The sequence below is a fragment of the Chamaea fasciata genome, unplaced genomic scaffold (genome assembly GCF_029207755.1).
Source record: "Chamaea fasciata isolate MVZ Bird 193981 ecotype frontalis unplaced genomic scaffold, bChaFas1.0.hap1 SCAF_7, whole genome shotgun sequence".
NCBI classification, from domain to species: Eukaryota; Metazoa; Chordata; class Aves; order Passeriformes; family Sylviidae; genus Chamaea; species Chamaea fasciata.
Window position 1 is genome coordinate 36,675,656 of NW_027094092.1, and position 15,565 is coordinate 36,691,220.

The following is a 15,565-nucleotide window of genomic DNA, read 5'->3' on the forward strand; positions in this document are numbered from 1 at the left end:
CCAAAGTGAAGGGTTTGCATCTCTCATGCACACACAACATAGAGGAAACTCTCCTAGATCCCTTGAACTAGCTGACGTGGTTCCCTGTGGATAGCACTTGTGTTTAAAATCCTATTTTAAGACACTTAAATTTCCTCATCTGGTGTATGTGGTACTTAAATGTCTAACTTACAGGCCCCAGGTATCACAATAAATAATTCTCCCTGGTAGTGTCTCAATTAGTGAATGCAGAAAAATTCCAGAATTCAGAGGTGTTTGGTCCTGCCTTCATCAGAGTCCTCTTCTTTCTTCTGCCTATGGGGTCCCATTGGGCAAAAACAGTGCTGAGGCCAGCTCAGACCACGTTTCTACTTTAACTGAGCAAGGAGCCAGGACTATAAAGATATGAAATTGTTTGCACTTGACACACTGTAAGTGCAGCCCTATTGAGGAAGGTCCTCAGTTTCCACAATAGATAACCTTCCATTTGCTCATAGAGCTTGTAGCTGGAGAATGGTGCTATTTTTTTTTCTCAAACCTGCAGTCTCAAAGTACTGTTGAAACAATTTTAAAAACCAAGATTAGCTCAGAGCTATGTAAATGTTAATACTATAAAAATAATGATAACATAAAATAATTCTCTACTCACTAGAATTTAAAAAAAAAAATCATAGCCTAAAATTCTACATTTGAAAAACCTGTAAAATTTCTCAAATAATTTATCCTTACTCCAGTGAAATACCATTAAATTACAAGGGAAGAAGGTATTAATTTGTGGAAGATACAAAAGCATCTAAAATGTGTTTTTATTTCAGAGCAGAGGGAGGAAAAAAAAAAGAAAATTGGTGGGTACTGTTTTGTGTGCAATTCCCAAGTATATTTTAAAAACAACATTGAATTTTTATAGCCAAATTATATTTTCTGCTAACAGGGAGCTGGGGAGGGATGAATAAGAGAATGATTGACAAATCTTTTAGGGGCTGATTTTACAAGATGCTGCGCACCTCCTGATTGCTGCCAATCACTTTCATTTTCTTTCAGTCGATCTGAGAACATATGGCATTATTCAGATGGTGCTGAGCACCTTCAATCACAGTCCTCATAATACCACAACATCCTCATTCTGTGCAAATGTGAGAATTGCTGTTGACATTTTAAATTTGAGGGTTATTTGGTCTTTGTCTGGACAAACTCCCAGCTGAGATAAATGAATATTCTGCCTGAGGAAGGATTGCAACAGTAAACAATAAATAATCAATTTTATAAGCACTACTGTATATATACAAACTATGTGAAGTATCAACTTGATTTATAAAATTCCATACCTCTTCCACTTTTATTTGATGGGGAAAAAAACCACCATTTTTGTGGAGAATTGAAGTTTAGTTTACTCTCAGTGCAAATTTTGAAAAGTGGAAACTATGGGTGTTATGTGCACAAGGCAGTTGATTTAAAGAGATTAGAAAGGCATTTAATTTAAAAATAAAATTTAAAAAATCAATTTCAACATACTGATTTGTCCTGCATTACAGTTACCTGTAGAGATCCTCTAGTCATGTCTATCTGTTTTTGATGCCTCTACAGAATAACTGTCCAGCATCCTCTGCCCAACCAATCAGAATGTAGGAAAATCTACAGATATGACGGAATCTACTGTGAATCTACCTACCAGAAGTATGTTGAAATCTGTGTGAGTCTTGCCTCTAGCTCGTGCATTTAGTGCTCGTGCTCTCCTGCTATTCCGAAATTACACGTCTGTTGAAACCATACACTTGTGTGCAAAACCTCTACAGCAGGGACAGAAGTATGTTGTTTAATTCTTTGCGATTGTGCTCTAAAAGCTAAAAAGCAAATAAAAAACTCTAAGACTTAACTAAATCTCTTAGGTATGCTTCTGTACAGTGCAATAAACAAGAGTGTACACGCTAGAAAATCTAGGCAAAATGTATTGCACAGGTGCTTCACATCTTAGGGATTTGAAAGGTGTGTTATGTATAAATTAGCTGTCACTTTTTTTCAGTCATGTAATGGAATGATGAGTTGTAATTTGCATAATCCTTTAAGAAGTCAAATTATACTGTCATGTAGCAGACTTAACATGCTAGCTAGGATTTCATAGCTTTGCAGCTAATTAGTATGTACCTTACAGGACAGTTAAATTGAAGTTGAGTCCTCTTTCTTTGCAGTCATTTGCCTTTGTCCGTTGCCCTAACAGAGCCCGCTTTTGTGCGTAACTCAAGATCATTACTGGTGCTTCTGACAAAAATGCTATTGCTCTGGGCAGGCAAATGCAAAGGGCTTGACTTCTGTTAGTTTCACAAGCAGTGAAGTTTCTATTTTACTGCAACAAAGATTTAATTATCTATTTCAACACAGAATCGAAGAGTATATATTTGACAGGTGTGTTGCAGATGATTTTGTATTAATATATTGCAAATGCATTATGAATTCTCTGTTGTCTCACTGGATTTTGAAACTGCATTCTGTCACTTAGTGTTTGCTTTTCATGCTCCAGCTATATTCCTGTTTTGTATCCCAGTGTTACCATTATCATCTTCTGTATAACATTTCATTTTCCAACAACCCCTTAAATTCTAAAAATTAGTTGTACTTTGCATTAAAACAAAATGTTTCTTTGGCAAGGGCAATCATACTCATTACAGTTTTTTTGATCATATTCTCTTATTCCCTCTTTTGATTCTATAACCTGCTGCTTGTTTCCTGAATCTTTTCTCTTAGTAATAGGTACAACCACATCAGTAAAAGCTGTTACTTCGATGTAAATGAAGACTATCGTTTTGGTTTACAGAAGGGAGAGGAAAAGAGCAATCTAGATTTATCAAAATAATTACAACATCAGTGTAACTTGGTGAGCCAAAATGAAAATCTGACCGCTTTCTTGGCTTTTTTTTTTTTTTGTGAATGGCTACTTTTGGTTTGGTATGAGATATGACTTATTTCTGATTTACATAGACATAAATACTTTCTGGACTTTTTGAATTTTCCATGGCTTTTCCCTTTTATCTCTCTAAATAATGGCAGTGTCCAGGGTAACTGAAGGAGTCTACATGTAGTATGATTTTAAATGTCACTACAGAACTTAATTTCAGTGGTTTTGCTTCTCTTGTAAGTTCAGTAAGCATAAAAATATATTCATTTATTTAAACGTATGAAACAGATTTGTTGTGCAATATTTATATCAGTTTTTAGAACAACTTCAAGATTTTGAAACTTTGGAAATAAGAAAACTTGGCACAGTTTTTCATGAGTGTTAAATACGGTGATGGCTTCACTCTGAATGCTGCAATATAGTTGACTATCTTGATTTTGTTTCTTTTAAATTAGATATAATTTATAGTCAGTATACTTAAAACCAGCTAGCTGTGCTACCCACAAAATGAAATCATTGATCCTCCTTTGCAATTGCAAATAAAAATTTCCGAAAAAGTTATTTTGCCAAAAAAAGGGCAAAATCCAATAATCATACTGGCCGTGAAACAATGTTGATTTTGATATGTTTTGTCATTCCTGAAATGTGAATTATGAAGTAATATAGCCCAGTTCATCTTGCTTGCAAAAAACATGGATTATTTTGGGAAGCTAACAGCTAGATCTTTCTGGAGACGATATAGAGTTCTTTTTGATTAGTGAAATTTTCTCTTGGTTCTACTTCCACACTGCTTAAGGTCGCTTAGGTATTCTTTCTGTCTTCTTCCCAATGGATGTTTTTGGTAATTTATTACAATAGCAGTTTATTTCCAAAACTATTATAGCAAGTTGCTGAAAACTGCTCACTAATAAAGACATTAAAAAAAAATTCATAATACTTTGAAAGCCTTTAGTCTAGTGTTTCAGGATATATGCACATGTGGTACTAGATGTTCATGTGCATCTTGTGCTCAGTCTCTCCCCTGATTAGGTTGGGAAAGGAAGAATGGATAAAAATGCCACTAGTTGTTAATAGAAGTGGCCGTGTAACTCCTTATGCAGGATAATTTTTGGGCTGGGCACAAAGCAGCAAACTGCTTTATTCTGAAAGCTAAGGGAATTTAAAGGGCTGGCCGGACGGATCAGGACCGGACAGAGAATCATGGATTTTGGAGCTTGACTTCTTTCTCTCTAGTCATTTTAAAATTAAAAGAGGTATTATGCGGAGAGCCTGCTCTGGACTTATGCTTAAGCATGTACCTGCTAAAAGTATTTTGTGTAGAGCTACTTAGCTCTTGAAATCAAGATATTCTGATCCTTCCTGTAAAAATTTTAAAGGATCATACCATGACCTTCTATGCCAAAAATAATTTTCAGAAAACCTTTGGGGAAGTAACATTTATAAGCAAATTTTAGTGCTAATAAATATTGAAAATAACTATTTGTAAAGGATGGATTAGTAAATACATTCTTGTACTATTTAAAAAAAAATGCAGAAAGGTTTTTGTGGCACAAGTTCCTGAGGAGCTGGCCTACTGGTTACTTTAGCTATTTTATATATATATATATATATATATATATATATATATATAATGTGGGCAAAAATAGTAAATATTCTTATACAGATTTCTCTTGACTATTTATGATATTCTTGCAACTGAGTCTCATAGCCACTGCTGGATCCCTCACTTGGAGTGGGGTGGAACATACAGTTTCAAAAGATGATGGCAAATGACAACAGATTCCTCCCCTCCTACATTGTCCCCCACCTTGGTTGCCATGGGTCTGTGGGGGGTTTTTTAGGTCACTAAACATGTAAATATGCTCTTTAAAAAGATCTAAAGTCAACTTCAAAATCATTACAAATAATTTATATGTTCACAAGTGGTAGGGACTTGTCTCAAGCTATGGAGGTAAAACCAGAGGCCTATCAGTTACTGACCTGGAATACAGCTGTCTATCAACTCCTGAATATTTCCCTTTTTCTTTTCCAGTCCCCTCAGCTGTAGCAAGGTATAATATGGTATTATTACATAATGAGAGATTATGTCCAGGCTCTTTTTTTCTGATGTCAAACAAAATTGACAACAAAAAGAGATATTTCTAGTTCAGTTCTAACTACTTTGTTATAACCAAACAGCGAAGGTTTTTCCTTCTGCCCAGAATGAAAAATCTTCTGCTTCCTCAGACACTTTGGTTTGCACTCTGTCACCTTTATGGAGTGTCAAACAGTGAACAAAGCATGGGTGGATGATTTCCAAAGACAGCTGGAGAGGAGCAGAGCTACCTGCCCATGCTCTTTTTTTTTATTTGTTGCTATATTACAAAGAATACTGGCATGTTAAAAAAGAGCAGTTTTGCTTGTCTGTGGGGGACCTGTTGAAAACAAGCAGAGGATATTTCAGGGTTTTTTTTGTTTTTGTTCTCAGCCTGGAAGTCACTTCACAAAGGACCCTTCAGGGTATCACCTGGATGGCTGTTGTGTGTTATCTCCCAAGCAAGGGTGAAAGAATGATCTCTCCCTTATTTTGTCCTGTCCATATTAAGGACCCTTAAAGGCCATGTCTCTCTTCAGGAATATATAAAACAGGGAAGAGTTCTACAGTAAGCTATTTCTTCTGAAATCAAGAGCATAGAATAAAGATGTAAGGAAAACACCTAGTTCATTTAAATCCCACAAATACAGCTATCGTCTTATTAGCTCTTTTTATTTCTCAGCAAGTTAGTGAAATGAACATAGAAAGAAGGCTCAGTGATTTCAGTCTAAAGGGAGCAACCTGTCCTGGAACATGTAGCTTGGTTACATACACATTTTCATCCTGAGCCTGTAAATGCTCAAAACATCCAAACTTGATAGACCAAAGTAAGCTCCGTGTTGAATGAAACGCATAAATATTTCTACAAATGAGAAAAACAACTACAAGCCTAAGCTAGTCCATTCAGCCTCTAAAGGCTTGGATTCAGATTTATATATTTATCAGATATAACAGAAGCAGGATTGGTTTGTGTACATGAGAGATCTAATGGCCATACCAGTCAACACAAATGAGAATATGAACCTTTTAACAGGATCACCTGGGGTTTCTAATGAGGGAATTAAACTGGGCGCAGAAAGTGGGAAGATGGGTACTTGAAGTGGTCTGCAGTGCCCATCGTCACCTTAATGTGGACAAAACTGTAAAAACCCTGCAGAAGAGAAGCTAGTGGTTCCAAATGGAGAACTGTGTCTTTGTCAAAGTGGGTTAGAACCCCCAGCTGGCCCCCTGGAAGCTGGGCCTGCTGGGTTGGGTCAGTATAGTCATTTAAGCAGCATAGAAAGGCTGAGGATGGCTGAGCAGTTGCTATTTTTCCCCATCTTGTTTCTTAGTTGTGGTGCTGCACGTAAATTGCCTTAGAAAGACATAAGACTCTTCAGTATTTTTGTTTGTATATTCTGACTCAACTGAAGCTATGTGGCTAAGGAAAAGATACAGTAGTTTTAAACAATTATTTTAGCTCCAGGAAAAACATATGACATGTAAGACAACACAACTATCATTCAGGCTAAGGCTGTAGGGTACATGAGTATTTTTTTCTAACAATGGCTTCAGGATCCTATGTTTAGGGGTTAACTTGAGAGAACGATTGAAGAAGCTGTTATTTAGTTTGTTCTGGTCTAGTAAAACAGAAAGGAGAAGCTACAGCTTCCACAGTGGCTTTCACTTTGCAGCAATGTTCCATCACTTCACAGCTTGATTTTTCTTCTCACAATGTGAATTTAATAGGTGTATTTGAAGAAGATTCTAGATATCTCCTCTTCATAAATTTGACCTCTCAAAAAATATTGAAAGCTTATAACCCAATTCATTCTCTATCAGCAAAAGGCAGAGAAGCCACTGCTATACTCATGTGACAGGCTTTTAACATAAGTCAGCTGATCCTTACAGCCTCAGTGTGAAGCTGCCTGGAAAAACTTTATCCTTGTTACCACTGCCTATGTTTGCTCTTGGCTTTGTGTAGCATTGAGCTTATCTGTGGGTCCTCTGTTCAGTGGTGTTCTAGAGGTCTTTTGAAGGAAGAAAAAAGGTGTCATTAACCAAATTTAAAACACATTCAAGAATAAGCCAATGTCTCCGTTACACGTAAGAGGTGAGTGGACTTTCTCTGGGTAAGAAATGAGATTAGCTGTGATACTTTGAAATGATTAATGATCTGTGGCTAGTATTAACTTGAACCTCCAATCCTTGGCTGATTGGAGCATTTGAGAGGACAGCGCTCAAAAAATATAATTTTTTAGTAACAGAAATTTTGTCATATTTCGATTTTGATGCAGTTAGATGTTGCACTGGTTTAAAGTTTTGCTTTGAGATTAATGAGATGTAGCCTGGATAGAGGGTAGGTGTGATGCATACATGTTACCTGAAAATTTTCTTCCACTGAAAAGTTCATATTTAGGTTTAGAAAATGCTGTTCAGTCTATAGTTCAAAACAAATTTTGTGGATTCACTTAAGCTTTGTAGTATCAAATTGTAATATACATATTCTGAGTCAAATTCTGAAGTGAATTTGGTATTGGTCAATTGATGAATTAGGCAATTACCTCCATTATACTGTCTGGATCTTCAGGTCCTGTAACCACACCCTTTCAATATGGTATTAGTCACAGCTTGCTAATTCCCTGTTAAGACAGGTTTTTTTGATATTGGACTAAAATTGCTTTTGCATTTCTTTCTCCTTTCAAATATGTAGGGGTTTTTTTGTATTGTTTGTTTCATGGGGTTTTTTGAAGGTTTTTTTTATGGTGTGGTCTTGTAGTGTTTTGTTTTGGTTGTTTTTTGCTTTTTTTTCACAAGTCATATTACTGGTTTCAGAAATGGAAAGATCAATTAAAATTATCTGTGACTGAGCTATTCTGTGTATTCAGCAAGGTTTCACTTTTCCCATGCTCTTTCGGTAATTTGCTGCTTTGCACAAATACAGAATCATTAATACCAAATATATCCAAACTGTGACTTGGGAAAGGAGTGAGCAGTTCATTTGGTTTACTAACAGCTTAAATGATCATTGCATAACTTGGGAAAGGGGAAATAATTGTCCCACAAATATAAGGAGCTAGTTAAATACCTGCTGTAAAGCTGAAACAAGTGGCAGAAGCTACGGTAACAAAGCTGTCCTGTAGCATTTTAAGAATGCTTTTGAATGATAGAGTTCCAACTTTTTTGTCTTCATCTGCTTTAAAATTATAATATAAGATACTAACATAGTCTTGCAACCTCTTCGTTTTAGAATGAAAATGCTGATTATAAAAACTTCAGATGAAAGAAAATCCTGCTTCTCTTTAGATGAACAGTACTTCCTATTAAAGTATTGTTACCTTATTTTCTGTCTGAATTTTTCTAATTTTATGTAGCAGAAGCATGCAAAATCCAGCATTAAGAAGCTGAGTTCTCCTTTAATATTCATGATGCTCCTCATTTCCTCCCACCCCTCCATTTAAATATCTGTAGACAGTAAACCAGTAATCATTTATCCTCCTCTTTGACACAGGTTTCTCATTTTTAGCCAGGCAAGTTTTCCAGAATTTGCATGCTTCTTGTAGCTGATTAGGGCTTTTTAGTTTGAATACTAGTATAGTCCTTTAGTTGTTCCTGTGGGAATGCTCGGGGATCACAGATATAAACTAGAACCATGTTACATGCTGTTTGAAACAGAAAGATTCTCTGTCTCAACATCAGTAGTGATTTATATAATCCTTTCCTATTGCTACTCTGTGTTTACTTTCTTGTACATCAAAGGATCTTTTTCACTGCTCTAGCCAGGGTATTGCACTGTAGGCTAATATTAATTTGGTTATCCACCATCATCCATATGCTTCCTTCTAGCTTATTATATTGTCTTTGTTTGGAATGTGTGCTCTTAGTTATGAGACAGACAGCTTTGTGCTCAGCTGTGTTAAAACACATCTTATTCAGGTGAGCCCAGGCTGCCATGCAATCTGTGGAACTGACAACTCCCCGGTATTTACCATTTTATTATGTTTTGTGTCATCTGCAAATTTTACTGGGAAGGATTTCATGTTTTCTTTCATATCACTGATTTATTCTCCTGCACAGGTACTCCGTAGGGAATAAAGGGCTCATGGAGTTCTTTCCCTGCACGGAGTACTTGGGGTAGATCTAATCCATATATCAGAGCTGCTGGTTCATAATGTCTGGGAGCAGATTAGGGCTGCCGGCACTGATGAGTTGCAACCAGGCAGGGGCAGTGAGTCATGAGCACACTCTTTACTTGCAGCAGTATGAGATGGCTGCAGCCTTCTTTCAAGTAATGTGAGCTTGTTTTGCATAGTGACGTTGTTGAAATACAGAGACAATTCTCCTTTGAAAATTTGTGTTTGTAGTGATGGCTACGAGTGAATTCCCTCTTTTTTTTTTTTTTTGAAAGCTGTTTCTGGAAGCAAAACTAGATTATTTGCAAACGGTTAGCAAATTCAGTGATTGTGTTTATCCAAATAGAAGAGCAAATAGGTATTTTTTGGAAACCCTAGAATCTTTTATGTTAGTTTTGTTCCTTAATGAGTTATTTTAAATTTCTTTTTCAAATGGTGCTTTTGTTTAAAAATACATGTGTTTTTCAGAGGACTAGAAGATTAAATGATGAAATCAGCAAGCATAAGGCTTTATTGAAAAAAAGTTCAGAGTTTGCTGAAAATGGACCTTTTGGTTGACATTTCATTCCTCATTTTTCTTCTACCTCCCAAAATAGGAACCAAAAAATCATGTTCTATATGCTGGGTTGTTTATTTGGCTACTTAGAAGCCCTTCACAGTGCTGTGTCTTGCCTAATTTTATGTTGTTATTTAACAATCAATGAATTCTTCTACCTGGCCGTAGGGTTTTATGATGTAAAAGTGACACAGCTCTTGTTTCACATCCAGCCATATTGCTAACTTTGAACTTATTTATATAGAAACTGTTATCATAAAGACACTAAAATTACATTATGATAGTGATACCTATAGTCAGTTTAAAGTATTAAATGCTGATTTGCTTTCCCTTTAAGACAAATAGTGCTCCAGTTAAAATATGTGAAAATTTAGCAAAGTCTGCATCTTGTCAAATTGGTATACAGAAAACAAGACTTGCATTGCATTCTGTAAAATTTCACTTTTGTTGTTATACAATATTCATGAGGTGTTTGTGGGCTTAAAAGTTCCATGTTCACATTCACATGTGAATACGCACGCACATAGAATACACACTTTTGAAGAGAAAGAAAATTTAGTAATTTTAAAGAAAAAGACAATGAAGCATAAAGCATACTTCTAAGTGCCATAGGCAGGTGACAATTTTTAATTGTTTTAGCAATGAAGTGATTCTCTATTATTGTTCCAAAAAGCTAACAAAAAATACTCCAACCCAACCCCAAAACAACAAATAACAAGAAAACCACAGTACCATATGAACTAAAAATTATATAATTAAGATTTGACGATAATTTCTGTTAAATAGGGAATAAATTTCTCGTGGATACCAATCAAAAAATTTGGTCAACAAAAAGGATAGACATAGTCTGTCATACTTAAATTTTTCTGCACATTGAGCAACAGGAGACCTAGGAAAGGAGATGCCTTTGCCTGTTATAGTTGCATTGAACTTTGTCTTACGGTTTCATAAGCAATGTTGGGTCTGTGCCATCTTTGAGATTAAAGACTGTGATGTAGAGTAGTTTAAGATGCTGTATCATGTACCATTTAATCAGGCTGCACTACTTAGACTATGTGTTGTGTACTGGGAATAATTTGCGTGTAGTCTTTCCAGCTGCATCTATATAAAAGGTGAAATTCCCCTACCTCTGCACAAAAGTCAGCTAAATGGACTGTGGGGAATGGAGCAGCAGTTGAATGAATTAATTTCATGTAGCTGTCCGTAGCTAGCTGTGACACTGCAGTGTGTTTCCTCCACAGCTGACTCACAGCCAGGATCTGTACGCATCTTTGTGCAGGTCTTGTGCGGCTGTATTTCAATACATTGATCAATTAACTCCTTCCCTAGAAGTGTCCTGTACAGTTTTCCACCCTCTTGCTAAATTCCAGTGACTCATTTACTGCCTGGGGCAGTAGTCCTGCAAGCCCTATGACTGCACTGGATTTTGTTAATTATGGTTATTACTTTTGCTATCTCTAAGGTCATTGCAGAGTTAGGAGAGGCTGCTGTGTCAATGTTGCCTTCTGCATATCCTTTCATGTAAGTCACTGTACATCCTGCTTTCACATGGCTGGAAGAGAGGGGCTGTTGTGCAACTCTCCTTTCCCCTGTAGAAAAATTTGTCATTTCTGGGAATGCTCTCCACTGGCTATCCTCAGTGAGGAACATAAAGATGGTCCACAGACAGGGAGAGAGTTTCAAGCTGTAAAAGACTTTTTGTAACCAAACTGCAGGGTTCAATGAGTTTGGCAGCCTGGTAGTCCTGGGGCTGTCTTGAAGCATCACAGGGTTGCAGACACACTCTGCACTGGGCTGTACACCTGTCACCTGTGTAATCAGTGACCAGTACTCATCAATGGATTGGCTGTAACTTGCTTTTGTACAGCATGTACCATTGCTTTGTCTACAGTATTTTCTTTGCATCAAGAATGCTGCTGTGCTCTACATTTTGAACTAGATGTTATACTAAAAAGGACATTCATATTTTGCTAACTTGGCAGATTGAATGGGGTTTGTTATTCAGTAGGTACTAGAGGGAAATACTGAACTAAGATTAAGAGTAGAATGCAAGCCAAGTCTATAGTATATTTTGGTATAGCTTGATCAGTTGGGGCTATCTAAGTGATGTAGTATCCCACTTGGACAAAGATCCATCAGCAGAAACCTCTACACGTATACTATTTTACTTGCAAAACTGTTCTTTTACTGATATTGCTTGTTTTGCTAAAAAGTGATGACTTTCCTGTATGAGTCTAAAGCTGATCTTTGCTGATATAGCTGATTACATGCTTAGTGCTTTGCCACAGTGGTGTACCAAGATTGCTCTATTGGCAAAATGCTCCTAATGCCGACCTCATCTGATTTTAGTAATTCACTATTCTTGATTTCAGAGCTCAACAAAATAAGACTCCTATTGTAGATTTTGAAGGGACATTAGTTGCTCCTCGACTCTGTAGTGAATAATCATTGGGATAAAGAGACTCAAGAGCTGTACTGCATTTAAAAATCAATCCTATTTTTCATAATATAATTAAATTTTTTGTCATTTCAGATGTTCTTGTTGTAGACTTGCATTAAGGGTGAGAAACCTAATCATCAGAGTTACTTGACATATCTGACGTATTTTACTTATTTCAGTTTTGGTCTCCACAGAATCCGATGGTGTAATTTGCCTGATTGTGACAGTGCTAAATCTCACATGGTTGACCTCCTCTGCCTTGAAGTCAAATGATGTAAACAAAAACTTTCCAAAAGTATTCTGGTCTTTTTCACCCCCTCAAAATCTTTCAACCAATATTGCAGTGAAAAGCCTGGCAATCAGAATCTAGTCAGGCACAATGCCTTGCTGTGTGCTTTGGACAACACCTAGATCTTATGCGTAAGGGAGCATTTTATGGTTATCATAGCAGGAGGCCTTCTTGCTTCCTGGGGCAGCAGCTTTTAGAGCTGCTGCATTGCTGCTTGATTACTGGTGATGGTTATGTTACATGCTGGACCCAGCGTGACTGAGACAGCTTTGATTCATATCACTCTGGGGAGTATCAGGCATGTGTCCAGACCATGCATCAGCATCAGTGGTGACTGTGGCATTGAAATTGCTGGAAAAGGCATGGAATCAGATAATCATCCATAAAGGAGTACTACTGAATGGCTGTGAAGTTCACAGCTGGTAGATTTGTATCTTGTGGGATTGTGGTACTGTGTAATAAGTGAAAGCTCTTAAGTTTATTAAACAGGTTAAGGCAACTTCATTAGATAGGGATTTTTCCATTGTTGATGTTGACTTATTTTTACCTCACCTGCTCACTGAGTGCATTTGAAAGTTATAAAAAGAAATTTTGTGTGGTGCCAAAAGAAGAGCTAATCAACTGCTCCAGGTCTAGGTTGTATTTTGAAGGTTAAACTGAAATCTAATTGTTGACATCGTCACTAATGGAACGCAATGCATTCCAAAATGTGGAAAATTACATTAACTTTCCTGAATTTTCTACACTCCAAATTTTTCAGTTTCTCTTGCTTAGATATTTTAATGCATTCCTGCAGCAATGCCTGTTTCACAAGAATAAAACTAGTCCAAGCAATGAACTATTCATCCCTCCCCCTTGTTTACACCAAATACAATCTATTTTAGGTTGAAACCAAGGGACAGATTGTCTACCTTAATTTGAGGGAGACTCTGCTCTTAAAATCTTTTAAGAATTCACAAGAAATGGGGATAATATCATGTTGTACAGATGTTTAGAGAATTTTATATATGGGAATTGGCTGACTCTTCAATGCATTGGCTTTTATAAGTTCCCTTTTCCTCAGGAACAGTTTAAGGAGGCTGTGACCTTCTCTGAGCTTCCAGGCTTGTAGAGCCTCCTGAGCTGAATGCTTTTTAAAGGATAGTTAGCACTGGCCAAACAGATCCTGCAAATATATGTGTGGGGACTTGGTGGCACAGCAGCAACATGTTCATGGTTGCAAGTGGGAGTTTTGTTGTTTTACTTAAATAAGTAAGTGCTTGCTGATAGTTATCATGTCTCCTGTTTGTACCCACAATACAATATTTATGACTTTGCATTTTGACGTGCTTTGATGGCTCTTATGTGTAGGTATTTTTGATTGACAGACAACTAAATTCAGTTTGGATGACCAAATCCAATATATGCAAATATCAGCCCTTTATTGCTATGTTTAAGCAAAATTTTACATCTGCATTAGAATGAAAAACATAGTTTGAGCTGATACAGGTGTTGCATATTGCATGAAGGTAGCAAGATGACATTAAGAACAGAAAGTTATTTTATTTTAGACCAAATGCAGTAGTAACTATAAACCACAATTAACTATTTCCTTCCCCACATTCATGCTTATGTTTTGATGCTGAAATTCTCTCACCAATAACCTATATTACTAAATATTCATTGCAATCCCCATAGCTTCCTCTGCACTGCTTGTACTCACTGTTTCTTAACGTCCAACTACATTCTTTGTTGGGGCAGGGACATCCCTCTGTAGAGCTGTAGGGAGTGCTTGGATGGGTAGATTGGTTCCTGGTAGTGGTTTTAATGTACTGGTCGCTTCCAACAGTGTTTCTCCTGGCTTGACGCTTGTGTTGACCACAGTATGCATTCCAGATGACACTGCAAACCATCTCTGCCTGCAAAGCAGGTAAATGTGAGGAAGCAGGAACTGGGGAACCGTTCAACATAATTTGATTATGGTCTCAGATGCCAAGGACCCAAAAAATACTTGTTAAAACATAAATACTGGTGTTACAATGGTTTTTATATGGTAGTGAACAATCTTCTCAATAAACATATGAAAATTTAGGTCAGAGTTGTAATTTTTCACCATGCTGGTGAAAAAAATTATTGTGGTAGAATGAATTATTGTGCTATTGCTTACAGGTCTCTTTTGGCAAGTGGTTTTTCAATGGTGTATCTGAAAGCAGATTTAGAAGGTGAAAATCATGCTGGTTTTTTATCCCCATTCTAGTGAGATGAAAAATATGCCCTTGATTTGTATATGTATGACACAATTTTCTCAAAACATGTTCTGCTGTGTGAGACCAGTTTCAGTAAGTGTGCAGTGCGTGCTTTTTCTCTGAGCTATTTTTTAAGCCCTTTCCCCATATACCCACCATCTTTCAATAACTGTTATGAAAAGAAGTCTGAGTACCTTGAATAATTTTTTTTGTCATTTTAAGTCTTCTATGTCCTTTAACCCCAACAATCTGCTTTCTCTCTCAGTAATATTCCTTGAAAACGAAAAATGCTGCCACACTTATACTTTTTAGTTCCTACCAGAATAATTGGGTGACTTTTCCAGAATTTTTTTTCAAATTATCAGAGGAATACTTGACTTAATACAAATTCAATAAGATCTATCTTCCTTGAGATGAATGTCTTTATTAGATAGTTGAAGGTAATAGCAGCTGCTATTTCAGTTGCCTTAAGACTGGCCTCCTATTTGCCTTGTGTCTTGCATAGTCACTAATTCCTGGGTGGGTAAAATCCTATCAAGTTGGAACAGTAGCATTTTACCTATTCTGCCAACTCTCTCTTTCCCCAGCTATTTGTCATAATGCAGTTAAAATAAGGCTATACAAAATATTGCTAGCATGTACATCAACGAATATTTGTGATGGAAGGCAGTTCACTGTTTGCAATTTAGAAATTCAGTGTAAATAACTAGGTATTTAGGATGAGTACTGTCTGGATATGTAGGTGGATCATCATTTGAGTCTGTAGCTTGTACTGCGTAGCTAATTCTGTCTGCAGAAATGTGTGAGTTTGGTTTTCACACTGGTGTGCACATGCATCTTTATTCAGGGACACACAAACACATATGAGAGAAGTTAAATCATTCCTATTTGATTCATAGCCTGCCTATATGAAGAGAACTCGGAAGAGTAGTAAAAAGGACATCTGTTAAGTCCAGTTCTTTAAAACTGTAGAGCCAGGGACACCGGCTTGGACTTGAGA

The 15,565-nt window shown here is 36.7% G+C and overlaps 1 protein-coding gene across 4 annotated transcripts in view; it reads left to right on the forward strand.

The window, feature by feature from the left end:
- Nucleotides 1–15,565, forward strand: part of NPAS3 (neuronal PAS domain protein 3) — a 596,091-nt gene that overhangs the window by 80,182 nt on the left and 500,344 nt on the right. The window contains exon 2 of one of the 4 annotated variants that reach the window (XM_066188407.1): nt 1,564–1,653. The exons of the other annotated variants lie outside the window; for them this stretch is intronic. Coding sequence (XP_066044504.1) covers nt 1,564–1,653 — 90 coding nt within the window. The remainder of the gene's footprint in view (nt 1–1,563; nt 1,654–15,565) is intronic. 4 annotated transcript variants of the gene reach the window in all.